Genomic DNA, 25,953 nt, shown 5'->3' on the forward strand with positions numbered 1-25,953 from the left:
GTAGGAACTGGAAACAGAAGACAAATATAAAATTTATCCCACTACTTGGGAAGCTCGGATGTGAAGACTGCAGCTTCCAAGACCAGCCTCAGCAATTTAGCAAGATTCTATTAAAAAAAAAAAAAAAAAAAGGCTAGGGGTGTACCTCGGAGGTACAATGCTCCTGGATTCAATCCTCAGCAACAAACAAACAAACAAACAAACAAACAGGGCGTGGTGGCACATGCTTGTAATCCCAGTACTTGAGAGGTTAAGACAGGAGGATCACAGGTTCAAAGCCAGCCTCGGCAATGTAGCAAGACACTGTTTCCAAATAAAAATGGGTTGGAGGTAGAACTTGGAGGTAGAATACCTCTGGGTTCAATCTCCAGTACCAATATAAAACACACACACCACTAAATTGCTGAGGCTGGCCTGCATTCCTCTTGTCTCTGACCTCCCAAGTACCGGGATTAAGAGCCCAGCTAAGATTTCCATAGTGGTGCAGATCAAATCCAGGGCCGTGCACATGCTAGACAATCTGTCACTGGCTATAAAGATGTTTTCCTTTCCTATTTCTTTGGGGTACTGGGGATTGAACCCAGAAGCATTCTACCTTTGAGGTACACCCCAGCACCCCAGCCTGCTTTTATTTCTCATTTGGAGCAGGGTCTCAGTAGGCTGATTAGAGTCCCGCTCCTTTGAGTCTGGCCTTGAACCCGTGTTCTCCTGCCTCAGCCTCCCAAGTGCTGGGATTGCAGGCGTGAGCCACCATGCCCAGTTTCTCTTCCTATTTTCTAAGCCATGAATATATTCATGATGCATATATCCTTTTAGGTTTAAAAAGAAATGTTTCTTTGAGACGGAGTCTCGCCCTGTTGCCCAGGCTGGTGTGGGACTCCCGGGCTTAAGTGATGCTTCTGCCCCCTCAGACTCCCAGGTAGTTGAGACTAGAGTTCATTCCTTTGTGCCCAGCTAGGCTTTTAAAAATGGTCTCAGCAACGTGTAACGATTTTCATGGTTTAAGAACTTTACTCCTAGATACTCCTTCATATTTTGATATATTAAAATAATTTTGTTGTTCATTATATATAAACATACAATTCCTTCCTTCTGTACCGAAGGATCGTCTCTCGTTGCTCCCGTTGAGTTACATCCCCAATTGGCTTTCCTTTTTCTTAAGACAGGGTCTCTCTACATTGCCCAGACTGGCCTTGAACTTGCGATCTTCCTGCCTCAGCCTCCCAACTACTTTGGTCGCCTCTCACTTTTTATGCCTTGCTGCACTGACTACACCCTCTAATGCAAGTTTGACCGCAACTAGTGTTCTTGTAAGACAAGTGTGGTGGCCCATGGCTGTAATTCCAACACATGGGAGGCTGAGATAGGATTATTGGTTTGAGGCCAGCCTCAGCAACTCAGTGAGGCCCTCAGCAACTTAACTGTTTCAAAATAAAAAATATAAAGACCCTGGTTTAAAATAAAAAATATAGCCGGGCGTGGTGGTGCACGCTTGTAATCCCAGCGCTTGGGAGGCTGAGACAGGAGGATCGCACAGGTTCGAAGCCAGCCTCAGCTACTTAGTGAGGCGCTCAGCAACTTAGTGAGACCCTGTTTCCAAATAAAATATAAAATAGGTCTGGGAGTATAGCCCGGAGGTAGAAAAGCCCCTGGGTTCCACCCTAGTACCACCAAAATAAATAAATAAATAAATAAATAAATAAATAAAAATAAAAATAAATAAAGGGCTGGGGATGTAACCAGGAGGTAGACTGGCCCTGTGTACAATCCCTAGTACCAGAAAGAAAAAAAAAAAAGTAGTGTTCTTGTGTAAATTATAGCTACCTGTAGCTATTTCATAAATTCCCTTTATTAGGTTGAAGAAGTTCCCTCCTCTTTCTTAGTAAATATCCCTCAGAAACAATGTAAGATAGTTTAGTGAATCACTGTATGGTATTTATGTGTGTATGTGCAGTACCGGGGATTGAACCCTCAAACACTCTACCACTGACCTACACCCCCGCCCTTGCTAACCTACTGCTAGCTCCTCAAACCTGAGATCCTCCTGCCTCAGCCTCCCAGGTGCTGGGATTAAAGGCCTGTGCCATGGTGCCGGGCTTTATTTTGAAACAGGGGCTTGCTGTATCACCCTGGCTGGCCTCCAATGTGTAATCTGCTCTTTTCTTTTTAATTCCATTATCATGGTAAATAATACTAATAATTTTTCTTCTTTTTTTTTTTTGTGGTAGTGGGGATGGAACCCAGGGGCATTTTACTTCCGAGCTACAACCCCAGCCAGCCAGCCTTATTTTTTATTCTTTATTTTGAAGGAGGGTCTCACTGAGTGGCAAAGAGCCTAAGTAGCTAAAATATACTCCAAGTCCTTTTTTTTTTTTTTTAACAGGGTCTAAGTTGCAAAGGTCCTTGCTAAGTTGCTGAGGCTGCCCGTGAACTTGCAATCTTCCTATCTCAGCCTTCCAAGTACTGGGATTATAGGAGCGTGCCACTGTACCTGCCTTAAGAACTCCTTTTCATACTTTGCTGGACCCAAATTGCTTGTCTTCTGTTAGAAGCTTTTTTTGTTTTGTTTTGTTTTGTACTGGGGGCTGAACTCATAGGCTCTACCTCTGAGCTACATTCCCTAGTCCTGTTATTTATTTCGAAACAGGGTCTCATTAAGTCGCAGAGCCTTGCGGAACTGGCGAGGCTTACTTTGGACCTAGGGTTCTCATGTGCCAGTCTCCAAAGTACTACAAGTGCACACTGCCAGACCGGGCTGGGACTCTGGTTCTTAAGTATAGTTGGTTTTGAGCTTGAGCTATCCTTGCTGGATATAAAAGAATGCCAGTCTTTAAAAGAATTTTTTTTTTGGTGGTACTGGGGTTCCTGGAAACCCTTCTACCTCTGGGCTACACTCCCAGATACCTATTTTTTTATATTTTCATTTGGAAACAGGGTCTCTTAAGGCAGCGAGGCTGGCTTCGAACGTGCGCGATCCTCCTGTCTCCGCCTCCCAAGTGCGGGGATTATAAGCGTGCGCCGCCACGCCCGGTAGAGAATGCGTCTTACAAACGCGTTAGAGTGGGCTCCCTTTGCTAGTTCCCTAAACATCATGTAAGATTGGTATCATTTCTTGCTTTGTTTGATGGGCTCACCAGTGAAGCCATTTGGGCCTGGAACTGTCATTGTGTGGGAAAATTTAATTATGAATTGTTTCAGAGGTACCAAAACAGTCAAATCTTCTATTTCTTTTTTTCCCCCCCAAATCTATCTCTTTTCAGGTCTGTCTTGGTAATTTGTTTTTCAAGGAATGTATTCATCTCATCTAACTTGTTAAGTTTATTGGCTTGTAGTTATCTTTAACAAAGACAAAAGGGGCAAGGCCTGGACCTCTTCTGGGGAGGCCAGATTCCTTACCACTTACTTCAAGCAATCGTTGAGGCAGTGTTTAGGGGTAAAGAAGTGTGATCCATCTGGTTTACTGTCAAATGGTTTAGCAAAAGCCATTTAAAAATAAAATAAAACAAAAATTAAAAACAAGGCCCAGGCATGGTGGTGCATGCCTGTAATCCTAGTACTTAGAGGTTGAGACGGGAGGAGTGCAGGTTTGAGGACTGCCTCACCAAGTAGTGAGACTTGAATCAACCTAGCAATACCCTGTTCCCAGGGTCTGGGTTCAATCCCCAGTCACACACACACACACACACACACACACACACACACACACACACACACTCTAAAACCAATATATACATATATGAGAGAACAAGATGTAAAGCAAACAAAACTAGTGAATACAGAGTGAAGGGATATGACAATTCACTGTGTACTTTAACAACTTTTAGGCAGATTTAAAATTTATCAAGATATAGTTAAATAATGTATGCATATTCTATAATCCAGCAACTTAAATACCCAGGAAGATCACCCACATACTCTGCACAAGGAAGTTTATCCTAGATCAAAGCTTCAGAAATCCCTGACCATCCCACAAAGGCCCCAAAAATAAAATGCAATATAATACCAACCGGCTGATCAGCGTCTTGTATCCACGTGGAAAATGCTCAGCACAGATAATTACAACATCCATCCTTTCCTAGATGTGCAGGAGAGACTAGAAGAAACAACAGCGGCTGCCGGAGGGGTGGAGTCACAGGGAACCGTCTCTTCCGCACTCCACTTCCAGATTTCTTGAAGGATCTCGGATGCTCGCTATTTCTCCAGCGGCCCCAGGACAGCTTACCTGGTGTAGGGCCTTGGGAGCCGGGAGGTGTGGATCTGAATTAACCTCCAGGGAGGGGAACCCTGCAGACAGCCTGCCGCTCCTGCCCGGGAGGAGAGGGGCGCAGGCTGAGCTGGTCTGGTCTGCCTCAGCAGGTGAGGGTTGGGAGGACCAAGGAAGATGTGCATTTGAGGAAGGTAAAGTGACAGGAATGGAGAGCAAGCACTGCCTGCTGTCTCACACGGGTATTGATGAATGTGTGAGTGTGGGGAGCTATGGAGACAGGAATCGCATGCAGCAGAGACCTGGAGTGGAGACCGGCATGGAGGAGTGAAGGGACTTGATTCTGCTCGTGTGCCAGGAGGGGAGGACTGTCTCCAACCACTGAGCCTGCGAGGAGCATTGTGGTCTGGGTGGGGCTGCTGGACCTTCCCTAAGCTCTGTGCAGTCCCTGTGGGCTGGGCCTAGGCGGAAAGCCAAGGAATGGGTGGATTTCCTCTTGAAATGCCTGACTGAGCCAGCTGGCCACTACCTGAGTAGAAAGATTATACTGACAGGGAGGTCAGAGGCCAGAGGTTAGACGAGATAGCTACCTAACTTGCAGCTGGAAAAGTGGCAAGATGTAAAGAATAGCCAGAAGCCGGGCGTAGTGACGCACGCTTGTAATCCCAGCATTCGGGAGGCTGAGACCCGGAGGATCAAGGTTCACGGACAGCCTCAGCCACTTAGTGAGGCCCTCTGCAACTCAGTGAGGCCTGGTTTCAAAATAAAGAATAAAAAATAGGGCAGGGGTTGTAGCTCGGAGGTCGATTGCCCCTGGGTTCCATCCCTAGACCCACACACGGACAAAAAAAAGCCAGGCGTGGTGGCACGCGCTCCCAGCATTTGGGAGACTGGGACCGGGAAGACTGAGACCGGAGGATCACAATCTGTGGAAGGCTTCAGCTACTTAGTGAGGCCCTTTGCAACTCAGTGAGACCCTGTTTCAAAATAAAGAATAAAAAATAGGGCAGGGGGTGTTGCTCGGAGGTAAAATGCCCCAGGGTTCCAACCCTAGCAGCACATTAAAAAAAAAAAAATGTAAAGACTAACTGCAAAGGAGAGAAATACTGGGTTACTTTTTGCTCTGTTAAGGCTAGGGACAAATCTTTCTGGCTTTCAGGAGAGTGACAATACAGCAAGGAGTTCAGTCTCAAATACAAGGTTCTGGTTTTACAAAAGTTGATCTGTTCATAAAGGTGTGACAATGAGCCATTTATTTCAGCCAATCACTGTTTATCAGACACATAGTTATTTTAAAAAATGAAAGCACTGTCTTCTGTATTAGGAATGACAAAAGTAAAAAAATCTTGTCACACGGGGATGTCGAGAGGTAGCCTGAGGATGGGTCGCTGTACTATTTCACAAAAACTGTAAAAATAATACAAACGCGCACTCCGGAGTTTAAATGCAGCCGCTTTATTGTAAACAGGATAGCCCCAGGATCCACCACACTGGCCGTGTCACATGTTCTCCCACATCAGCCGACAAGTCCACAGTTGCTGCTAACTGTGCACGTCACAAACCTCACTCGCTGGACCTCGAGTGGATAGCAGTGTCCGGGTGGTCTGTTATTGCTCATGGGCTGCAGCGGGGACCCAGGGAGTGAATCCATTCGTACACCTGAGCGACCCCACAGGGGCTCTGGGCCCAGTGTGGAGCCCAGGAGGTGCTGGAGCCCTGGAGGACCACGAGAACAAGTTCATGGAAGACTACATGGGATTGCACATAGATCTCTTCAGGCGCCTTTCCTTATAAAACGACATTTTGAAATTTTACCCAGGTGTTTTTAAAAAGAGCTAAAAGTTACTCAATAGCACATAATTTCCCACAGAAAACAGGTGGATATTTCTTTACTTTTACAGTGATGAAGTTAACCACTTAGGACTAACTTTAGATTCGTCATGTATAGATTTGCAGTTTGATGAAAAGCTGCATAGTCTACAGATGCATAAAACCAGAAGGCAGTGGCGCCCTTACACGCCTCCCGATGGACAGACGAGCTTCCCACGAGGAGGCTCGACAGTGGGGTAGAAAGACAGTTACAGCACCACAGTGACCTAACAGGAGGGATGGAGCCCCTCTTTTGAGAGCGGCCTCCAGAGTTGTGACTATATCATTCTTGCCCCAAATTGAGATCTGGAAAATGGAAAAACCTAAGATGTGAAAAGACGACTCTGCAGAAAGAAGCCCTGGCAAATCAAGTCATATGGGGAGGTAAAATGTCATCTGAAAATGCCATTCTTTACTCTGCCTGAGTTAGTGGACAACAGGACCACTTACTGTAATTAGTGCTCAGATGTGGAAATAGTCACAATTTCTCTTGAAGCAAGTTTTAATAATAGTAAATATTTTAAAACAGCTGTTAAATCTATAGTAACAATTTCACCTAAAATAGTATCTCATGAAAAAAATATTTTCAAAAGTTCTACTCCAGTCATCATCTGTGTATTTGTGTGTTTATATTTATATATTCAAAAATAACTTAAGGCAAGATGAGACTGCTATCAATGAGGGACGGTAGAGTCAAAGGGAAACTTGCTATTTAAGAATGCAAGGCTTTATTTTTTATATCTCCAAAAGGTGGCTCTGTGTTTGCTACCTTTTAAATTCGCAAAGGGGCAAAATATTTTGGTTCACATACTGATCGCAATTTCTCCGTAGTAAAATGTGGTGGGTAAGTTACAACAGCTGATGGTGGAAAAGCATGTCACACACTCAGTGGGATCTCAAGTTGACAGTATCTACACTTGTTCGTAAATAGAGCGACATGTTGATGAGAAAAGGTAAAACTGATGAACACTGCAAACCAACCGTAAACAAGAACGCCAATATAATTCAATCAGAAAGAAACCACAATAATCCTGAGAAATTCAGTTTGGGACAAAATTGATGTAGGGTAATCTGTATTTCTAGCACTGTAATAAGTAGGGTAGTCTAGGGTTTTCCAGCATTTTACTAGTTGGAATAAAAAACATGTTCAAATTTTATAAAAAGATTAAAACCATGCCTTATATAATCAGCAATTCCACTAATAAAAGAAAATGACATTGCTTTGTGCATTATCTGCCGAATGTAATGTTCTCCGTTGATTTACAAGAAACCAATGAGTAGAAAGCAATTAAGGGCCAGTTTTTAAAAAGGCCTCACCTTTGGAAATGTTCTGAAGACGTCTCTGCAACCCAGGAGGGATTTTAGAGAAGAGCTAACTTTGATTTTCTTCAGACAAGTGACTATTTTACAGTATAGGGAAGATTCTATAGGAATATCATTCAACATTTTAAGCAGTTATATAAGGGAAATTTCTGTTAATAATGGAAAGAAAAATTTCAAAATATTTAAGAGGCATGTATTTTAAAAATATTTTACATCTATAAGATTTTGTAATTTAATTACTTTGGATTTTTAATATTTCTACATAATGATATTTGACAACTGCTTTTTTTTTTTTTTTCCTCTTTGTGTCTCTGATAATGAACCAGAAACTACTAAAGTGGCCAAGACTGTTTCCTTAGGCCCCAGAAGACTCAGGAACACATCTATTTGCACGTTCCCGCTCGTGGGGAATCTTCAGAGTTTTGCGGCCATGAAATTAATATGTGGTTTCACAAGTGGAAAGAGTGGCAAACCACGCTTGAACTCGGTCATGTTCTGAATTACTTCAGGCTGCAAAGAAAAAAACATTTCCTTTTAGTGTGTTTAACTTAAAAATCAGACTGAACACTGGAATATCAACTTTTGGGGGGCTAGCGGGGCACGCCATGTAAAGGGGATACTCTATATATTTGTGATGTGCTGATCCTTCTTCTGGATCAGTAGGGCCAATCAGTCATGGGTAGGTTTGTGCAAACCTCTGTGAGTGTCCGCAGCAGGGCCATGAGCCAGCAGGATGACGCCTGGCTTTCACTGGCACACAGGGGCTGGCTTGTCAGGGGCTTAGTAGGAGGCTGGCGCAGAGCAAGAGGCTGATGTGCCCACCAGCAAGGGCCTGACTACATTGCCAGCTCCCTCCTGCAAGCAGATGCCAATCTTTCTGAATGGCTGAAATACAGAGGCACTGCCGAGAGAACGAATAGGCCATGCTGCGGATAGGTATAGAGAGAGGCTCCTACAGGGACACACTGTTCAAACAGGAGGCAAAAGGAGACAGGACAGAGCCAGGTGACCAGGCATTCCAGGGACCTAAAGTAGACGCTCCAACATCTGGTGACCTAAAACCTCTACGTCTTTACTTGTCTGATAAACAAGTTCCTTCTAGTAAGAAAGTTCCGACAGTACAACCTAACAAATGCTTCTTACTTGTGGCAAGGCTGGTGCTTGTGACAAGTTTATATCGTTTTGGGACGGGAACTCTCCAACAACAGGACCTATAAGAAAGTGAAAGGTTTAGTACTTTGTATTTATTCATATTTGCACATAAGGGCAAGTCTCAAAATATATAAGCTGGAGTCAGGTCATTAAAAAACTGTCACAGGCCCGAATGACACTTCCTCGATTCTCTCAGGCCACCTGCTCCACTCCCAAGGACCTGATGGCTGGCCCTGCCTTCGCTCCAGTGTCCCTGGTGACGGCTGCTGTTTCTGAGCCCAGAAAGCCTTTAGCTCCCACGTCTGATCTGACTGGACATTGGTAAGGAGGCAGAAGAACAACCCAGAAGGCCAGGGGAATTAATGTGGCCAGCAGGAGCAGAAGACAAGAGGGACCGGGAGGTAAACGGCTTATTCTCCCCACTCCCCTTCCTGGAGACGCCCAGCAGCAGTGGTCGTGTCGCCTGTGAAGCTGTGGCTACCCTGGCCCATCACCTGGACTCCACTCTCTGCCTCATTCTCCTCTCTCCTGCTTTTGCTTCAACAGAGGAGGCTGTTTCCAGTTCCCTTTTCCTCCCTGTTTACTTTCTGGTGCTGTATCAGGCATGTGGGCAATATATCAGGCATGGGGTGCTATATCAGCCTAAAAACAGACTTGCTTAAAAAAAAGTCAATATTCAGTACTTACAAGAATCCATTTCCCTGGCGAGAACATGGACGGATACCTTATGTCTCCTTGGGGCATCTACTGCCAACATTTCCTAGGCAGAAAGAAGAGCAAGGTCACCCTTTGCCCCATTAGGGAGCTTAAACATGAGGCTCTCTCTGATGCCTAAGAAGAACCGAGTGTCACACCGTTAGGTACCGTAAAGACGCCTCCCTTCCCTTTCCGGGCATACAAAGAAAGGGGAGATCACTGGGCTAGCCAAACCCACTCAACAGCTGTTTCTGGAACAGACAGGATAAGTCTGGTTCCGTGCGGCTGCAAAGGAAGCCCTGCTGATGCTGCCCAGCAAGTCTGACCGTGGTTGCACCTGCCCTGTGTGGACACCACAGCCCAGACTCACCCATAGGGCCCAGGGCTGCCTCCAGTAACAGGTGAGGCCTCAGCTGTTCTCCCCAACACCCCCCGTTTTTCTCTTTCTTTTTGCAGTGCTGAGGAGCAAACCCAGGAACTTACAAGTGCTAGGAAAGCACTCTAGCACTGAGCCATATCCCTGGCCTTATCAAACCCCTTTTCCAAGCTGCACCTACTAATATTTTATAGAGTATTGGCTGGAATACATCTAGGAAAATGCTGTTCTAAATTTAGCTTAAAAGCCAGGCGTGGTGGCGCATGCTTGTAATCCCTGCGCTTGGGAGGCTGAGACAGGAGGATCACACCGGTTCGAAGACAGCCTCAGCTACTTAGTGAGGCTCTCGGCTACTTAGTGAGACCCTGTTTCCAAATAAAATATAAAAATGGGTCTGGGAGTATAGCCCAGAAGTAGAAAGCCTCTGGGTTCCACCCCCAGTACCACACACACACAAAAAAATAATAATAATTAGCTTAAGCTTGGTTATAAATAGTCCCATTTGTAAAGACAAAAAGTCAGTCTTAAAATTGCTATTTTTTACAAAGTCAGTAATTATTACGTGAAATTTTATATGAATAATAGAATTTGTAGAAAGGAAAAAACCTTCATTCCTTCTGGAGACATTACAAGAAGTTACTTGCAGCAGGAAGTTACATTCTGACATCATCTTTTCTGAACAACCATACTAATACCCTAAGATGAACATCTCAGAAAGCAAAAGGAGCTGAATGGGACCACTCTCTTCTTATCAGCAACTGAGAACAAGTACTTATTCTCAGAGCTGGGTGTGGCAGATGCACTTGTAATCCCAGTGCTTGGGAAGCTGAGACAGGAGGATCATGGTTTGCAGACAGCCTCAGTTACTTAGGCCGTTTGCAACTCAGTGAGACCCTGTTTCAAAATAAAGGATAAAAATAGGGCTTGGGGTGTAGCTTGGAGGTAGAATGCCCCTGGGTTCCATCCCCAGTACCGCCAAAAAAAATTTTGTTAAGATACTGTTTTCCACACACAGGGAACAGCAGCCTTGGAGTATTCCAGAGGTAAGTAACCATGGATGGGGCAAGAGAATTATTTTCCCTATGAAGTTATCAGCACCTTCAGGTCAGAGCCTGCCCTTCTTCCCACAAAGCACTGGCAGCGATGAGAGCCTGGACGGCAATAAAAGCTCAGGCCTCACTGCACAACCTGGCTCACAGAACCCCTCTAATCAATGAAATCATTCTAATGAGGACAGCAGGCCCCGATTCTTGTGTGGGCAGCTACGATACAGCACTGAAAAATGACCCTGTAAAGCAGAGGATCTCTCTCCAAAGGGATATGAGCATGAACAAGACCAGAAGGACGATTCTAAGGTTTTATGGTGAGTCAAAGTATAATTATTTTTCCTTTGTCTTGAAAAATAGGCATAAAACTTCTATAGAGGCCATGGTAAATTACAAAGAATATATGTAACACTTTTAAAGTATACCTGTACTGCAAAAAGTTTAGAATTTTTATACTTGGCATGTTCATTTCATTATGGAAGAGAAAGTTCAGATAGTATAAAACTCTTATGGTTAGGGCTTTAACCCCCCCCCCCTCTCTTTCTCTCTCTCGTACTGAGGATTGAACCCAGGGGCATTCTATCTCCGAGCTACAACCCCAGCCCTATGTTTTATTTCATTTTTTATTTTCAAGGTATCACCAAGTTGTGGAGGGCCTCGCTAAGTAGTTGAGACTGGCTGCAAACCTGAGATCCTCCTGTCTCAGCCTCCCAAGTGTGTACCACCATGCTTGTAATCTTTTTTTCTTGATAAACTTTCTCAGTGAGAACAGGCATTTTAAACCATGATATCCCTGAACATTGTTCCAAGGTAAGGAATCATGTATTTAAAAAATCAGCTGCAGTGACACTTAAATGGGAGGAGACAATTCATAGCTGTCAGAGCTTAGAAGATCATATGCTTCTACAATTTTGTTGTTTTTATTTTGCTTTTCCTCCCCACCAAACAAGCTCAGCAAAGTTATTTGTAGGGTGGGGTAGAAACAGAGAGAAACAAAAGGGGGGCCCAGAGTGGAAGAATCTGAAGCTAGGAAGGGCCCTCACAGTCCTGTTCTAGAGGGAAAGTAAAGCAGTACTGAGTTTAAAATGAATTGTTTATATATTTTCAGTAATAGGTCAAAATGTGTCAGAAACTTTAAATTCACAAAAACATGTTTATTAAGCCACGTGAAAAGCTGGGTATGGTGGCCCAGGCTTGTAATCCCAATACCAGGGAGGCTGAGAAAGGAGGATCGCAGGTTTGTGGCCAGCCTTAGCTACTTAGTGAGACCCTTCTCAACTTAATGAGATCCTGTTTCAAAATAAAGAATAAAAAAATAGGGCTGGGGGTATAGCTCAGAGGTAGAATGCCCCTTGGGTTCAATCCTCAATACCATAAAAAAACAAAAAACTGAAAACAAAATAAAGTCACCTGAATGTCGAACAGCAACATACAACATAGCACATATTTCCTTATCAGTCAAAATATAAATAAATAAATTCAACTTACCTTGTAGAATTTGATAATATCTTCCTTGGTAAGTGTCTTTAAATATGCAACTTCTATATTATCTGAAAGAGTAATCAAATAATTTCTAATATTTCCATTTACTAAATGGTCCAAAACACGACACTAAAAGGCAGTACACTTCACTCAAACGCTCTCACGTACCTTTTTTTGTGTGTGTGGTGGTGTTGGGGATTAAACCAGGGGCCTGGCGCATGCCAGGTAAGCAGTCTACCATTGCACTACATCCCCAGCCCCAATCCAGCCCCATTTTTTGAGATGGGGTTTGGCTCTGTTGCCCAGGCTGGATTTGAACTTGTGATCCTCTTGCCTCAGCCTCTGGCAACCAGGTCTGGCTCATATATCCATATAAATATATATATATATACTGTTTAGTTCTAGAGCATTGAACCTAGGTCCTCATGCTTGCTAGGTACAAGCTCTACAGTTATATTCCCAGTTCGTGGGTTTTGCTTTTTTTGTCTGTTTGGTTGTTTTTTTTTTGCGGTACTGGCGATGGAACCCAGGGTCATTCAACCTCTGAGCTACAACCCCAGCCCTATTTTTAATTCTTTATTTTGAAACAGGGTCTCACTGAGTTGCAAAGGGTCTCACTAAGTAGCTGAGGCTGTCCAGGAACTGCAATCCTTCTGTCTTAGCCTCCCAAGTACTGAGATTACAAGTGTGAGCCACTACACCTGGCTTCCCAGTAATTTTTGTGGTACTGGGGATAGAATTCAGGGGGCTTCTACTTCCAAGCTACACTCCCAGCCCTATTTTTTATCCTTTATTTTGATATAGGACCTAAATTGTGGTAGGCCTCACTAAGTAGCCGAGGCTGGCCATGAACCTGTGATCCGCCAGTCTCAGCTTCTAAGTACTGGGATTATAAGCGCGCGCCACAATGCCCGGCTATTTTTTTTTTTTTTTTTTAAGGTAAGGTCTTACCAAGTCACCCGATCTGGCCTCAAATTTATGATCCTCTTAAACCAGCCTCCTGAGTATCTGGATTATAGGCCAGTGGGCCCAGTAAGTATTCACATTTTAAAGTAAGAATCTGGCCCTCCAAGTAGGAAGAGAATAGATCTCAAGTACAAGTAAACGGGTGGAGAGCAGCAGGAAGCACTTGTCTGGGGAACCAGGCCAGCCTGGGTACATATCCTGGTTTTTGGCTATTTGCTCTTGGATTTGGGGTTAGCCACTTCAAGTTTCCTAAGCCTCAGTTTCCTCATCTGAAAATTAGAAAAAATAGCTACTAAGTAAGGCTGTACTAAGAATTAAGAAAAGGATACATGATGGTAACATCATTTAGACACAGAATAAATCCGTAGTAAATGGTAGACACTATTTATCAGTGACGGTGCAGGGAAGGAAATTGAAGCCTCAAAAAGGGAGCTGACCAAGGCCTCCCTCTGGCGCTGTTGGGATCAGAACAAGAACCACCCGTGTCCTGACCCAGAGTGAGGCTCGCTGGGCTGTTTACCCTCTGCTCCAAGGGAAAGGCGAGAGGAAGCAGACGGCCAAGAGACTCTGGGGCTCATGGCGCACACGTGAAGCAGTGGTGGATCTCAGGAGCCCCTAAAAGCAAGTGCTGGGAGCCCTGGGCCGTTCGCTGGCACCTGCCTCAATGGAGTTCAATATGAGTTTGCATTTTTTTCCTCTGATGGAAAGTAGATACCTACGTATTGTTCATTTATTTTTGTGGTACTGGGGATTACACCCAGGGGCATTCGACCCCTGAGCTACACCCCCAGCCTTATTTTATTTTGAAACAGGGTTTCACTAGGTTGCTAAGAGTTTCACTACTTGCAGAAGCTGTCCTCAAACCTGTGATCCTCCTGCCTCAGCCTTCCATGCCCAAGCATCAGCCACCATGCCTGGCTGATAACTATGTATTAGATTACCACAATTTCAGGGGGATATCGATGGAGCAAAAATAGTGAAATCAGATTTGTTGATAACACATTAATGACAGAGACAGATCCAACTCTAGTTTTGAAGAGGAAAAGGAAATAAAGTTTCTAGCAGGAAATTGCTATATTAAATTACGGTTCTTGCTATGCATAGTGGTGCACACTTGTAACCCCAGTATTTGGGAGGCCAATACAGGAGGATAGCAGGTAAGACCAGCCTCAGCAACCTAGTGAGTTTGAAAATAAAATTAAAAAATAAAATTGAGCTGGAGTTGTAGCCAGAAGTAGACTACCCTGGGTTTGATTATTCCCAGTCAAAAAACAAAACAAAACAAAACAAAACAAAACAAAACAAAACAAAACAAAACACAGCCAGGTTTGGTGGCGCAAGCTTGTAATCCCAGCATTTGGGAGACAGAGACTAGAGGATCGCGGTTCATGGGCAGTCTCAGCTACTTACCGAGGCACTTTGCAACTCAGTGAGACCCTATTTCAAAGTAAAAGGACGAAAAAAATAGGGCTGGGGGTATATCTCGAAGGTAAAATGCTCCGGGTTCCATTCTCAGTACCTCACACACACACACACACACACACACACACACACACACACACACACACACACACGTTAAGAAGTGCCACTCTAAAAAAAGAAAAAAAAGTGCCACCTTTACACCTCACTGCCAAATCACAAATAGAATACCATTTTGTAGAATGGCCTCAATGTTCTCAAATTTTATATTTAAATGTCATAAAGGTTGGGGTTCTAATTTTACCTTACCTCTGTCAAAATTGTACTGCTGGGAGATGATCTCCCCCCAGTATTTAGCACACTCTGCAGATAGCTTCTTTGGTTTGTCTAGTCGACGAATCGCTAATGCTTGAATGTGTTTTTGGAAGGCCTCTTCTGTCATGTCCTCTATGGACTTCTCCATGGTGATTAAGAAGGCTTCTACCCTGCTCTCCAGGTAGTGAGGTGGCTTTTCTGACTGGATGATGAATCGCAAGCCCTGGATGCCATTAGCTCGCCGTGGCCCACTGAAGACAATATAGCCTGAAACACAGACCCCAGTCAGTCAGGACCGCGGCGCTGGAAACTTGGCCACTCACAGTCTTTCAGAAAAACAAAAGCTACTTTAGACTATTTGCCTCTGCAGCAAAATGAACAATTAAGACAGTCTCAGGCCCCAAGGACAGAGCAGTTAGAAAGTTAAGAGATTTTCTTCCTCTTAGGAGAAAAAAACCCCTCTATTCCTCCCTTGAACTCACACTGTAATTCCTCTCTCTCTGCTCATTAATCCCTTTAAGTCAAAGCTGAAGCTATTCCCAGTCCTGTGAAATGTAGGACTCACTTTCATCCCTTAACCTAGCTGACGGTTTAACACCTAAGTTCCTGGTCTGAACATACTCTACTATATTCCTCATTAGATAATCAATTCCTGGACCAATTCTATTCAGACCAGAATGCTCTGGAGACTAAGCTAACTAAAGGTCATAATTCCAGTGGCATCTTAAGAACCTGCCACTCATTACCCTGTTCCAGGACCTTTCTAGACAGCTCCTGGTTTGCTTCTTCAGCTGATCTGCACCTCTAAGAACTCTGGTGCTTCTGGGACCACATTTGTAAGGAAGTCACTATTTTCAGCCGAGTTTTTACAGTTTGAATGTTCTTATAAAAATATTTATCACACTGTACTATAAATGTACTACAGTTATTCCTTTACAGGTCAGCCATTATAATTTGACTGCCAAGTTCCTTAAAGGGGAAAACTGCCTATAATTTACCTATCTGTCCAGTATCTAGCATTGTGGTTATTTAAAAAAAAAAAACGGAAGGGCCAGCATGGTGGTACATGCCTGTTATCTCAGTAACTTGGCAGGCTGTAGTAGGAGGATTGCAAGCTCAAGGTTGGCTATGGCAACTCAGCAAGACTGTCTCAAAATAAAAAATAAACAAAAGGGCTGGGAGAGCTGGGTGCAGTGCCACACAACTGTGATCCTAAGAGCTGGGAGGTGGAGACAGGAGGATCGTAGGTTTGAGGCCAGTGCATAGTAACTTAGCGAGAACCTGTTTCAAGATGAAAAATAAGAGCCGAGCGTGGTGGCGCACGCTTGCAATCCCAGCATTTGGGAGGCTGAGACAGGAGGATCATGGTTCAAGGACAGCCTCAGCTACTACTTACTGAGGCCCTTTGCAACTCAGTGAGATCCTGTTTCAAAATAAAGAATAAAAAATAGGGCTGGGGTATAGCTTGGAGGTAGAATGCCCCTGGGTTCCATCCCCAGTACTGGAAAAAAAAAAAAAAAAAAAAAAAGAAGAAGAAGAAGAAAAGAAAAAAGTAAAAGAAAAAGAAAAAGGACTGAGGATGTAGTTTGGGGGAAGAATGCCCCTGGGTTCAATCCCTAGTACCACCAAAAACTGAAATAAATAAATAAATAAATAAATAAATAAATAAATAAATAATAAATAAACGTACGTATCTGGACTCACTCAGATCCTTTTAACTGGTTTTCCCTGCCAATAAGGGCTTCTTTGAACTTTTTTCCTCACTGATCAGACCTGCCAAGATCTCCAAGACTGTGTGTGTAGTACTGAAGCCAGGGGCATTCTGCCTCCGAGCTACACCTCCAGCCTTTTTTTTGAAACAGGGTCTGGCTAAGTTGCTGAGAGACTCACTATGCTGCAGAGGCTATCCTGGAACCCGCAATCCTTCTATCTCAGTCTTCCAAACACTGGGACTACAGGTGTACGTCACCATGCCTGGCTCCAAGATTCTTCAACATTGCCTGAATTTTGCAAACACTTACCGAGTGCCTCCTATGTATCCGAGGTTTGGGCTACTCATAGTAATGAGCAAAAGAATACCTCCCTCAGGGGACTCAGTCTGGCGAATCTCAGCTCTTCTGAAGGACTTGCTTTCACCTCGCTACCCACAAACCCGCCCCAGCGTTCTCTCCACCTAAAATGTCCTCTTAATAGACATGTAGGTGATGTAAATACAGTGTCATCTCATTAAGAACTGCTTTAATGTCTATAAGGTATTGACTGCTGTGTGTGTGTGTGTGTGTGTGTGTGTGTGTGTGTGTGTGTGTGTGTGTGTGTACACATGCCTGCTCCACAGTTCCAGGCAGCTCTATGTGTGGGAAATGTTTCCCAAGCACAAGGGTTGTTCACTAAGCTCCGCAGTGGCCCGCATCCCCCCACTTCCTCCTCACCCAGCTGCTCCTTGGTGCGCAGGGTGTTGAAGCAGGGCTCAGAGATAATCTGACAGAAGAGTTCCAGAAACATATTCTCCGAGGTGCTCTGCATGTCTGTTTGGTAGTATATCTCAATGCCACAGTTGTTATGAACTTCATTTCTCTGCTGATAAACAAACCATCCTCCTAGGAAGTTTCAAAAAGAGAACAACAGGTTAAAAAACTTCTGTAAGATTTAAAAAAAGTCGGTGCTATGGCTGCCCACTCATAAATATCTTTCTGGTCATAAACTAGCAGCACTGTGCTCCCTCTATCAGAAGAGAGGAAACAAGGGAGGCAAGTCAGGCCCTTTCCACTTCCAACCTTTTCATACATATCCCCAGACACTTCTTCCTTCACAGTGTAAAAGAATTTTTTTTTTTTAAACTGCAAATGCCAGGTATGGTGATGCATACCTGTAATCCCACTAACTCAGGAGGCTGAAGCAGAAGGATCAAGGGTCACATATTTGAGACAGTCTTAGTAACTTAAGTGGGATTCTGTCTCAGAAATGAAATTTAAGGATTGGGGTCAGGTGTGGTACAGCCTGCAATCCTAGTCCTTGGGAGGCTAAGACAGGAATATCACAGGTTCAAGGCCATCTTCAGCAACTTAACAAGACCCTGTTTCAATAAAAAAGGGCTTTGGGAAGGGATACCTGGGGGTAGAATGCCCCTAGGTTCAATCCCCAAATGCCCTTCCTACACACACACACACACACACACACACAGACGACTGAGTCTATATCTCAGTGGCAAAGCATCTTTGGATTTAATTCCCAGTAAGGCCTTCACATCTGATCAGCTGGCTAAATCACAATGATTTCCTAACACCTGGCATTTTGAACATTGGATAAAAAGTGGGGGGAGGGCCAATATTAAGTATGAACATAGGCTTTCCACACCCTAGGCAAGCATTCTGCTACTTTCATACAAGCATTCTCAGTTCTTTTCATTTATTTTGAAGCAGGGTCTTGCTAAGTTGCTCAGGCTGGCCTTGAACTTGCAACTCTCCTGCCTCAGCCTCCCGGGACTGCAGACCTGTACCACCAAAACTGGCTTAAGTGGGGCTATTTCTGAGCCCGAGACAATGTGAGAAGGCACTTAGGAGGCCAGAAAGATAAAGTCCTAGGAGATGAAAGAGGGAAGTAGAATGAAGAGATATGGAAGATAAATTTTACTTTGAAGTTTGATTTCGAGCTGGCCACACTGTGAACAGACAAACGCCATTGCTTTTTTTGAGGAAAGCCTGAGTAACTTAAGTGAGATTCTGTCTCAAAAATAAAATTTAAGAAGAACACGGGACATTTCCCATGTTGCTGGGAGCAAACCCAGCACATAAAGAGCACACACCCTACCCCTGAGTTGCATCCCTCAATACCAGGGCTCATGAAAAAGCAGATACTGGTTCTTCCTCTTCACCTTGCTTGTAGTGCAAGCAAGGAAAAAAACCTAGCAGAGCGTGTAATAAATTATTCCTGGCTCTGTGATGACCGGCATGCAGAACAGATGCACTGTGCTCGAGGCATCTCTGAGCATTCCACACAGATATCCTTGGGTAATAATATGTTTGAGTCGTTTTAGTAAATACTCAAACACACCCCAACTATAAGGAAAGTAGAGTTAGTCTAATAAGAAGATGGTGGCACACTTCAATCCCAATTCAAGAGGAGAATGCTGAGTAGTTTAAATGGAGGTTTAGAAAAACTGCTGGGAGCCCAAAGGAGACATAATTTCTTCTAGCCGACAGTTTTTTTTTTTTTTTTTTTTTTGGTAGTACTGTGGATGGAACCCCAGAGCTTTTCTACTGACTGGAGCACCTGTAATCCAGTACTTGGGAGGCTGAGAGAGGATGACTACAGGTTCAAAGCCAGCCCTCAGCAACTTAGTGAGACCCGTTTCAAGGGAAAAAAAAAAAAGTAAATAAAAAAAAGCCGGGTGTGGTGATACGCGTCTGCAATCCCAGTACTTGGAAGACAGACAGCAGGGTTGAAGGTCAGAAGCCGGCTTCAGCAACTGAGACTCTCAGCAACCTATCAAGACCCTATTTCAAAACAAAAAATAAAAAGGGCGAGAGTTAGCCGGGCGTGGTGGCGCACGCTTGTAATCCCCGCGCTTGGGAGGCGGAGACAGGAGGATCGCGCAGGTTCGAAGCCAGCCTCTCTGGCGTAAGAGACCCTGTTTCAAAAATATAAAATAGGTCTGGGAGTGTAGCCCGGAGGTAGAAGGGCTTTCAGGAACCCCAGTACCACCAAAAAAAAAAAAAAAAAAAAAAGGGCGAGAGTGTTGGGGGTATTACGCAGAATGTCCCTGGGTTCAGCCCTTAGTACAAAAAGGCTAACATAGCAGGGTAGGCAGCTTCTATGACAGACCTGAAGAATGAGTAGGATATAGACACAAGTCCACGAGAAAGAAGAGGGAAAACTGAAAAACATTTCAGGAGGATGAAATAGCCTGGGTGGTGGTGAGGATATGGGTAACACAAAATAAAATGTGGCCAAAAAAAAAAAATAAATAAAAAAATCAATGTTCTCATTCTTTAATATTTTTTAAACAACACTGAAATAATATTTGATGATCCTTTTACTCAAAAGGAATGATTTTTAATATAAAAACCCAATATTGCAAACCCCAATACAAAAATTAAGTCAATTTTTGATGTTAACCCTTATACCTATAATCCTAGTACTTGAGAGGCTGAGATAGGAGGGCCACACATTTGAGGACAGTTCCCACAACTGAGTGATACCCTGTTTCAAAGTCAAAAAAATAAAACAGAACTGGGGGTATAGCTCAGAGGCAGAATGCCCAAGGGTTCAATCCCCAGAACTACAAAAAAACTACACACACACACACACACACACACACACACACACACACACACACGCGCGCGCGCGCGCGCGCGCGTGCGCGCCCCATAATTCTGGTTTTCTTTTCTTTTTTTGGTACTGGGGGTGGAACCCAGAGGCTTTCTACCTCCGGGCTATACTCCCAGGCCTTTTTTATATTTTATTTGGAAACAGGGTCTCACTAAGTTGCTGAGAGCCTCACTAAGTAGCTGAGGCTGGCTTTGAACCCGTGCGATCCTCCTGTCTCAGCCTCCCAAGTGCGGGGATTACAAGCGTGCGCCACCACGCCTGGCTTCATTTTTTAATATATATTTTCTATGTGTGTGTGGTGCTGGGGATTGAACCAGGGTTCTATACTTGAGCTACAACTTCAGCCCTAGTTTATTATTTATTTATTTATTTATTTATTTATTTATTTATTTATTTATTTATTTATTTATTTATTTTTGGTGGTACTGGGGTTCCTGGAAACCCTACACTCCCAGACCTATTTTTTATACTTTTTTATTTGGAAACAGAGTCTCTTAAGCCAGCGAGCATGCGCGGCTGGTTTAGAACCTGAACGATTCTCCTGTCTCCGCCTCCCAAGCGCGGGGATTACAAGCATGAGCCACCACGCCCGTCTATTTTTTATTTTGAAATAGAGTCTTGCTAAATTGAAGAGGGCCTTATTAAGTTGCTGAGGCTGGCCTTGAACCTGTGATCTTCCTGCTTCAGCCTCCCAAGTACTGGGATTACAAGAATATGGGATCACACGCCTGGCTTCATTTTTTATAAATAAATCTTACCTTATACGTCTTTATCTTATACTTCTTTCTGTACTAGGAATGGAACTCCTGCCTGCCTGCCTGCCTGCCTGCCTGCCTGCCTTCCTCCCTCTCCCTGTACTAGGGATGGAATCCAGGGGCATTTTACTTCTGAACTACACCCCCAGCCCTATTTTTCTTTTTAATTCTTTATTTTGAAACAGGGTCTCACTGAGTTGCAAAGGGCCTAAGTAGCTGAGACTGTTCAAGAACTGCGATCCTCCTGTCTCGGCCTCCCAAATGCTGGGATTACAAGCGTGCGCCACCACGCCCAGCTTTCTTATACCTTCCTTAGCTATGTGCTCATTTACTCCTAATCCCCTTATACTCAAGCACCAGTCACTTCCAGTATCATTCTCTTCAAAATTACTGCCCAATTTCACCTCTTTGACTCTCCTCCAGAATTTTCTGGAAGAATGATCTATCTCTAATCATACCTCTATAAATAGTAAAGGAACTCAGTGGAACTGTCATACAACTGTACATTATCATACAAACGACCTTAATCCACTTGTTATCACCCACATTATTATGCCAAAGTAGCCCATTCCAAGTTATACTTCAACTTACTGTCAGGGAGCTGAACTTCTCTATACCGAACCAACTGACTCGGAAGGAGAGGTTTGGTATGAGCATGTTCAATAAGGGTGTCTTCAACCATCTGCATGATTCCTAATGCAGCCTGGAGAAAAAGATGTATCACAGTGCATTACAAAAAATACGAACCGATCTTGTCTGTGAAAACGAAAAGCATATTGGCTGGTCCATTACAATATGAACATTTTATTTGTAAAATAAAGTAGGTTATTATAAAAATGGCCTTGTAATTCTTAAATTCATTTAATTCTATTCAAATGATTAAAAACAGACTTTGTCAGTCAATATGGAAATAGTGAATGAAGAAAAATGGTGACCCAGACAATCATCAACATGACACCACTGCTGGGATGCAGGTACTGCCAGTGCTGGAGAGGAACTGGCCATGGAAAGCCCGTCCCCAGTGAGTGACCATCACCACGGACAACGAGGGCCACAGAACAGCAGACAAAGAAGCTGTGACCAGGTCCTACCTCTGCCAATTATTAGCATCCACCTTGGGCATGTTATTTGAGGGCAGTATAGAGAGTGGTGCAGAGTAGGGGCTCCTTGAGACAGACTACCAGGCAGACTACCATGAAGACTGCAGGGCTTCCATGTGCTGAGCACTTGGTGTACTATACAGTCATATGGCCCATCATGTAGGTATGACTATAATCTTACAGATAAGAAAATAAAGCAGAGTTCAGATTTTCATAACATTACATACATATCTAGTACCTGGTAGGTTAGAACTTGGATGCAGGCTGACTGATTTCACATTATTTAAGCCTGTGCAGAGTAATTATTCCCATTTCCTATGATTGCACGAGGTAGGCCATGGCAGAAGAGGCAGCTAAGAAAGCGGTCCTCAGTTATCATCATTCTGCCGGTGCTTTGCCCTTTCCTACATTCCTCCTCACAGGAGAGAAGGTTGAGTGAACTCCAATGTGCTCACTACCGTGCTGGTTAAGAGTCTTGAGGGACAGGAGAAAAAAATAATCACTTATAGTAATCCACGAAAGACTGCTACCACCTGAGCCGTTTACCTGCTTCGTTATGTTTCCATGGAGAAGGGCTTCGATGTGCAGCCGTGACAGGAGCTGAGGTATGAAGGCCTTAAGGCGAGGAAGGGTGACATCTGTAAAGAAGTAAGAAACAGCGAGTCTTACATCCAAGTTTAAAAAACAAACACACGCCGGGCGTGGTGGCGCACGCTTGTAATCCCCGCGCTTGGGAGGCAGAGACAGGAGGATCACGCAGGTTCGAAGCCAGCCGCGCGCACTGGCTTAGGAGACCCTGTTTCCAAATAAAAATGTAAAAATAGGTCTGGGAGTGTAGCCCGGAGGGTAGACGGGCTTCCAGGAACCCCAGTACCACCAAAAAAAAAAAAAAAAACCCAAAAACAAACAAACAAAAACAAAAAAACAAACACACACTTTGTATTGGAAATCATACAGAAGACTACCATGATACTACAAAAAAATAAAAAATAAAGACTACAAAATACTAGAGTTCCTTTATAATATAACCTTCACCTGGTTTCTCCCGAGACCCTTTTTCTGCTCCAGGATTTAATCTACAATCCCATAGTGCATTTAGTTGCTATACATCAGGCTGTCCTCTAATCAGTGACAGTTATCAGTCTTTCTTGTCTTTTATGACCTTGAGACTTTTGAAGAGTAGTTTTCGGTTTTTTTTGGCGGGTCTGGGGATGGAACCCAGGTGCATTTGACTTCTGAGCTACACCCCTTGCCCTCTTTTTTCTTATTTTGAAACAGGGTCTCACTGAGTTGTGGAGTGCCTCACTAAGCAGCTGAGGCTGTCTGCGAACCGCGATCCTCTGGACTCAGCCTCCTGAATGCTGTGATTACAAGTGTGCGTCACCACGCCTGGCTAAGAATAGTTATTTTTAAAGACAACTCTTCACCTGTCTAGCATTTTCTCAGGATTAAGCTGCACTTACGTGTTACTAGGAAGGCTGTTATCAGGGGCAATGTGCCCATCAAGGACACAGGGCATAGATATGTTGTAATACTAGATAGCTATGATCACTTAGATTACATGGTATCTCCCAGATATCCTCACTACAAGTGTACTATTTAATTCTTTTGATTATAGTGAAGTAACTCATGTATGCTCTACAAGCAATTTGAAAAAGTCCACATGCCCATCAAAACTATTTTTCCACTATAATAAATATCTGTTTTGGGTGAAAATACTTAGAAATGATACAAATATCCAGTCCTTTTTTTTTTTTTTTTTTTGTGGTACTTGGGGTGGAACCCAGAGGTTTTCTACCTCCGGGCTATACTCACAGACCTATTTTTATATTTTATTTGGAAACAGGTTCTCACTAAGTTTCTGAGAGCCTCATTAAGTAGCTGAGGCTGGCTTCGAACCTGTGTGATTCTCCTGTCTCAGCCTCCCAGGTACTGGAATTATAAGTGTGTGCCACCATGCCTGGCTCAAAGATCCAGTTTTAACTAAAAATTTTAGTAATCTTAGCATCTGTTATTCCTACTGTAATTATTACTGTGGTGTCAAGTTTTCCATTTCTCCCACTTCTTTTACATGTATTGATTTAATTATCCTGTAAGAATTTTTCCTTCTCTATTAGGATACTATGGTAATAATAATTGCTACAGGTAGTGATTCATAATGCTAAAATGAGTGGCTAAGACCTGAGGAGAGGCATGGGAAGGAAATTAGTACTTACTTGAGTCTGGCATTGTCAGGTTTAATTTCAGAGTGGATACTCGTTCCATCCCATTGTACTGGCTGAGGAGCCTCTTCCCCAGGCTCCCTCAGAACGCTCTTCAGATCTCTAGCTAACTCCCTCATCTCCATGCTTCCGTGCATGCTTCATCACTGAACTGGAGCTTTCTTAACCCAAGAAGCTCCATCTAATTAGTCGCTCTTTATTTTTAAGCACTTAAAGTACAGGGCCAGGTACCTAGCAGGCATTCAGCAAATAATGTTGGACCACAATGAATTCTGATTCTTACTATTCTGGCACCTGGATTGCTAAATGAGTCAGAACCAGGGTGTGGGGGACAGCCTCTCACAGCTGTCTCCAAAACAAGCCCCAATGGCGTTCTAGATTATTGTAGGAGTAGGTATACCAAAACAGAACGCTCATTTATTACAGTTCAACCAAAAAGGTACTGATTTTCTGTTTATTTATTTATTTCTTCATTTGTTTGTTTCTTTGTTGTTTGGTACTAAAGAATAAATGCAGGGACATTCTACCTCTGAGTTACACTCCCAGTTCTATTTTATTTTTTATTTTGAAACAAGGTCTTCCTCTGTGTCTGAGACTCTAAGTTGCTGAGGGTGGTTTCAAACCTGTGATCATCCTGTCTCAGGCTCCCAAGTACTGGGATTACAGGCTTGGGCCACCACAACTGGCTTGACTTTCTCTTTATAAAACTCATTTTAGGAAGGTCTCTTATGCATGTGAAGATACTTTAGAGCTTATTCTGCTTAAAATTCACATGCCAAATGACCCAGATTCTGACAAGTTTGATTTTTATTATGCTGAAAGGGGGTTCAGTGTTTTAAAAATATACTTAAAATCAATTATGAGGTATTTTTTAAAGTAAAGATTCTTTTTTTTTTTTTTTTTTTTTTGGTGGGTCTGGGGATGGAACCCAGGGGCATTCGACCTCTGAGCTACACCCTCTGCCCTATTTTTTATTCTTTATTTTGGAACCGGGTCTCACTGAGTTGCAGAGGGCTTCACTAAGTAGCTGAGGCTGTCCACAAACCGCGATCCTCCGATCTCAGCCTCCCGAATGCTGGGATTACAAGTGTGCGCCACCACGCCCAGCTTAAAGTAAAGATTCTTGCTCTTAATTACACACAACTCATAACCAGTTCACAAATATTAACTGTTCTGAGAAAAGATGTACCTGTACTAGTTAATAAATTTTATAATCTGGCTCCCTATCCAAAGGCTGTGGTAACTAATAAAATGAATCTAATACTTTCCTCTTGATGTATCACTAGACAGCAAAAACTTTCTGTTACATAATAAATAAGAACTTATTAAAAATTCAACAATTCTTTTTTAAAATTGCATTTGAATTCTTATTGCTGAGCATGTAGGAAAGATTAGCTGGTAAAGTAATGATGGGAAGTGAAACATAGACAATAATCAAGGGTGATATCATCATTCTACATTCTTTCAAACAGCAACTCTGAAAGAATTTCATTCTATTCAATGGGCATTCAAAAGACACATTGAGGGTGTAATGTTAAATGAGGTGCCAAATAAACGGGGTAAAATAAAGGCATAATCAGTATTCTTAAACTTAGGACTTTCAAGCAAAATTCATAAGAACTAGGTTTAAGAATTTAGGAAAAAACAACAAAGAAACACTTTTTAGGCCTTACAAATTTTCCCCAAATCCAGTTTTTTTA

General features: G+C 43.3%; 1 protein-coding gene across 4 annotated transcripts in view; it reads right to left on the minus strand.

Moving 5' to 3' along the window:
- Window positions 1–7,810: 7,810 nt before the first annotated feature.
- IDE (insulin degrading enzyme) overlaps window positions 7,811–25,953 on the minus strand; it is a gene marked incomplete at both ends in the record, with an annotated part of 112,031 nt that continues 93,888 nt past the window's right edge. For all 4 annotated transcript variants that reach the window (XM_080694277.1, XM_080694276.1, XM_080694275.1 and 1 more), the window contains 8 exons: window positions 7,811–7,906; window positions 8,540–8,607; window positions 9,236–9,308; window positions 12,155–12,216; window positions 14,843–15,115; window positions 17,278–17,445; window positions 21,523–21,634; window positions 22,578–22,669. In XM_080694277.1, the coding sequence (XP_080550403.1) occupies window positions 7,811–7,906; window positions 8,540–8,607; window positions 9,236–9,308; window positions 12,155–12,216; window positions 14,843–15,115; window positions 17,278–17,445; window positions 21,523–21,634; window positions 22,578–22,669 (944 nt within the window). The remainder of the gene's footprint in view (window positions 7,907–8,539; window positions 8,608–9,235; window positions 9,309–12,154; window positions 12,217–14,842; window positions 15,116–17,277; window positions 17,446–21,522; window positions 21,635–22,577; window positions 22,670–25,953) is intronic.

Source organism: Muscardinus avellanarius (genome assembly GCF_963383645.1).
Source record: "Muscardinus avellanarius genome assembly, chromosome: 4".
In the NCBI taxonomy this organism is placed as follows: domain Eukaryota; kingdom Metazoa; phylum Chordata; class Mammalia; order Rodentia; family Gliridae; genus Muscardinus; species Muscardinus avellanarius.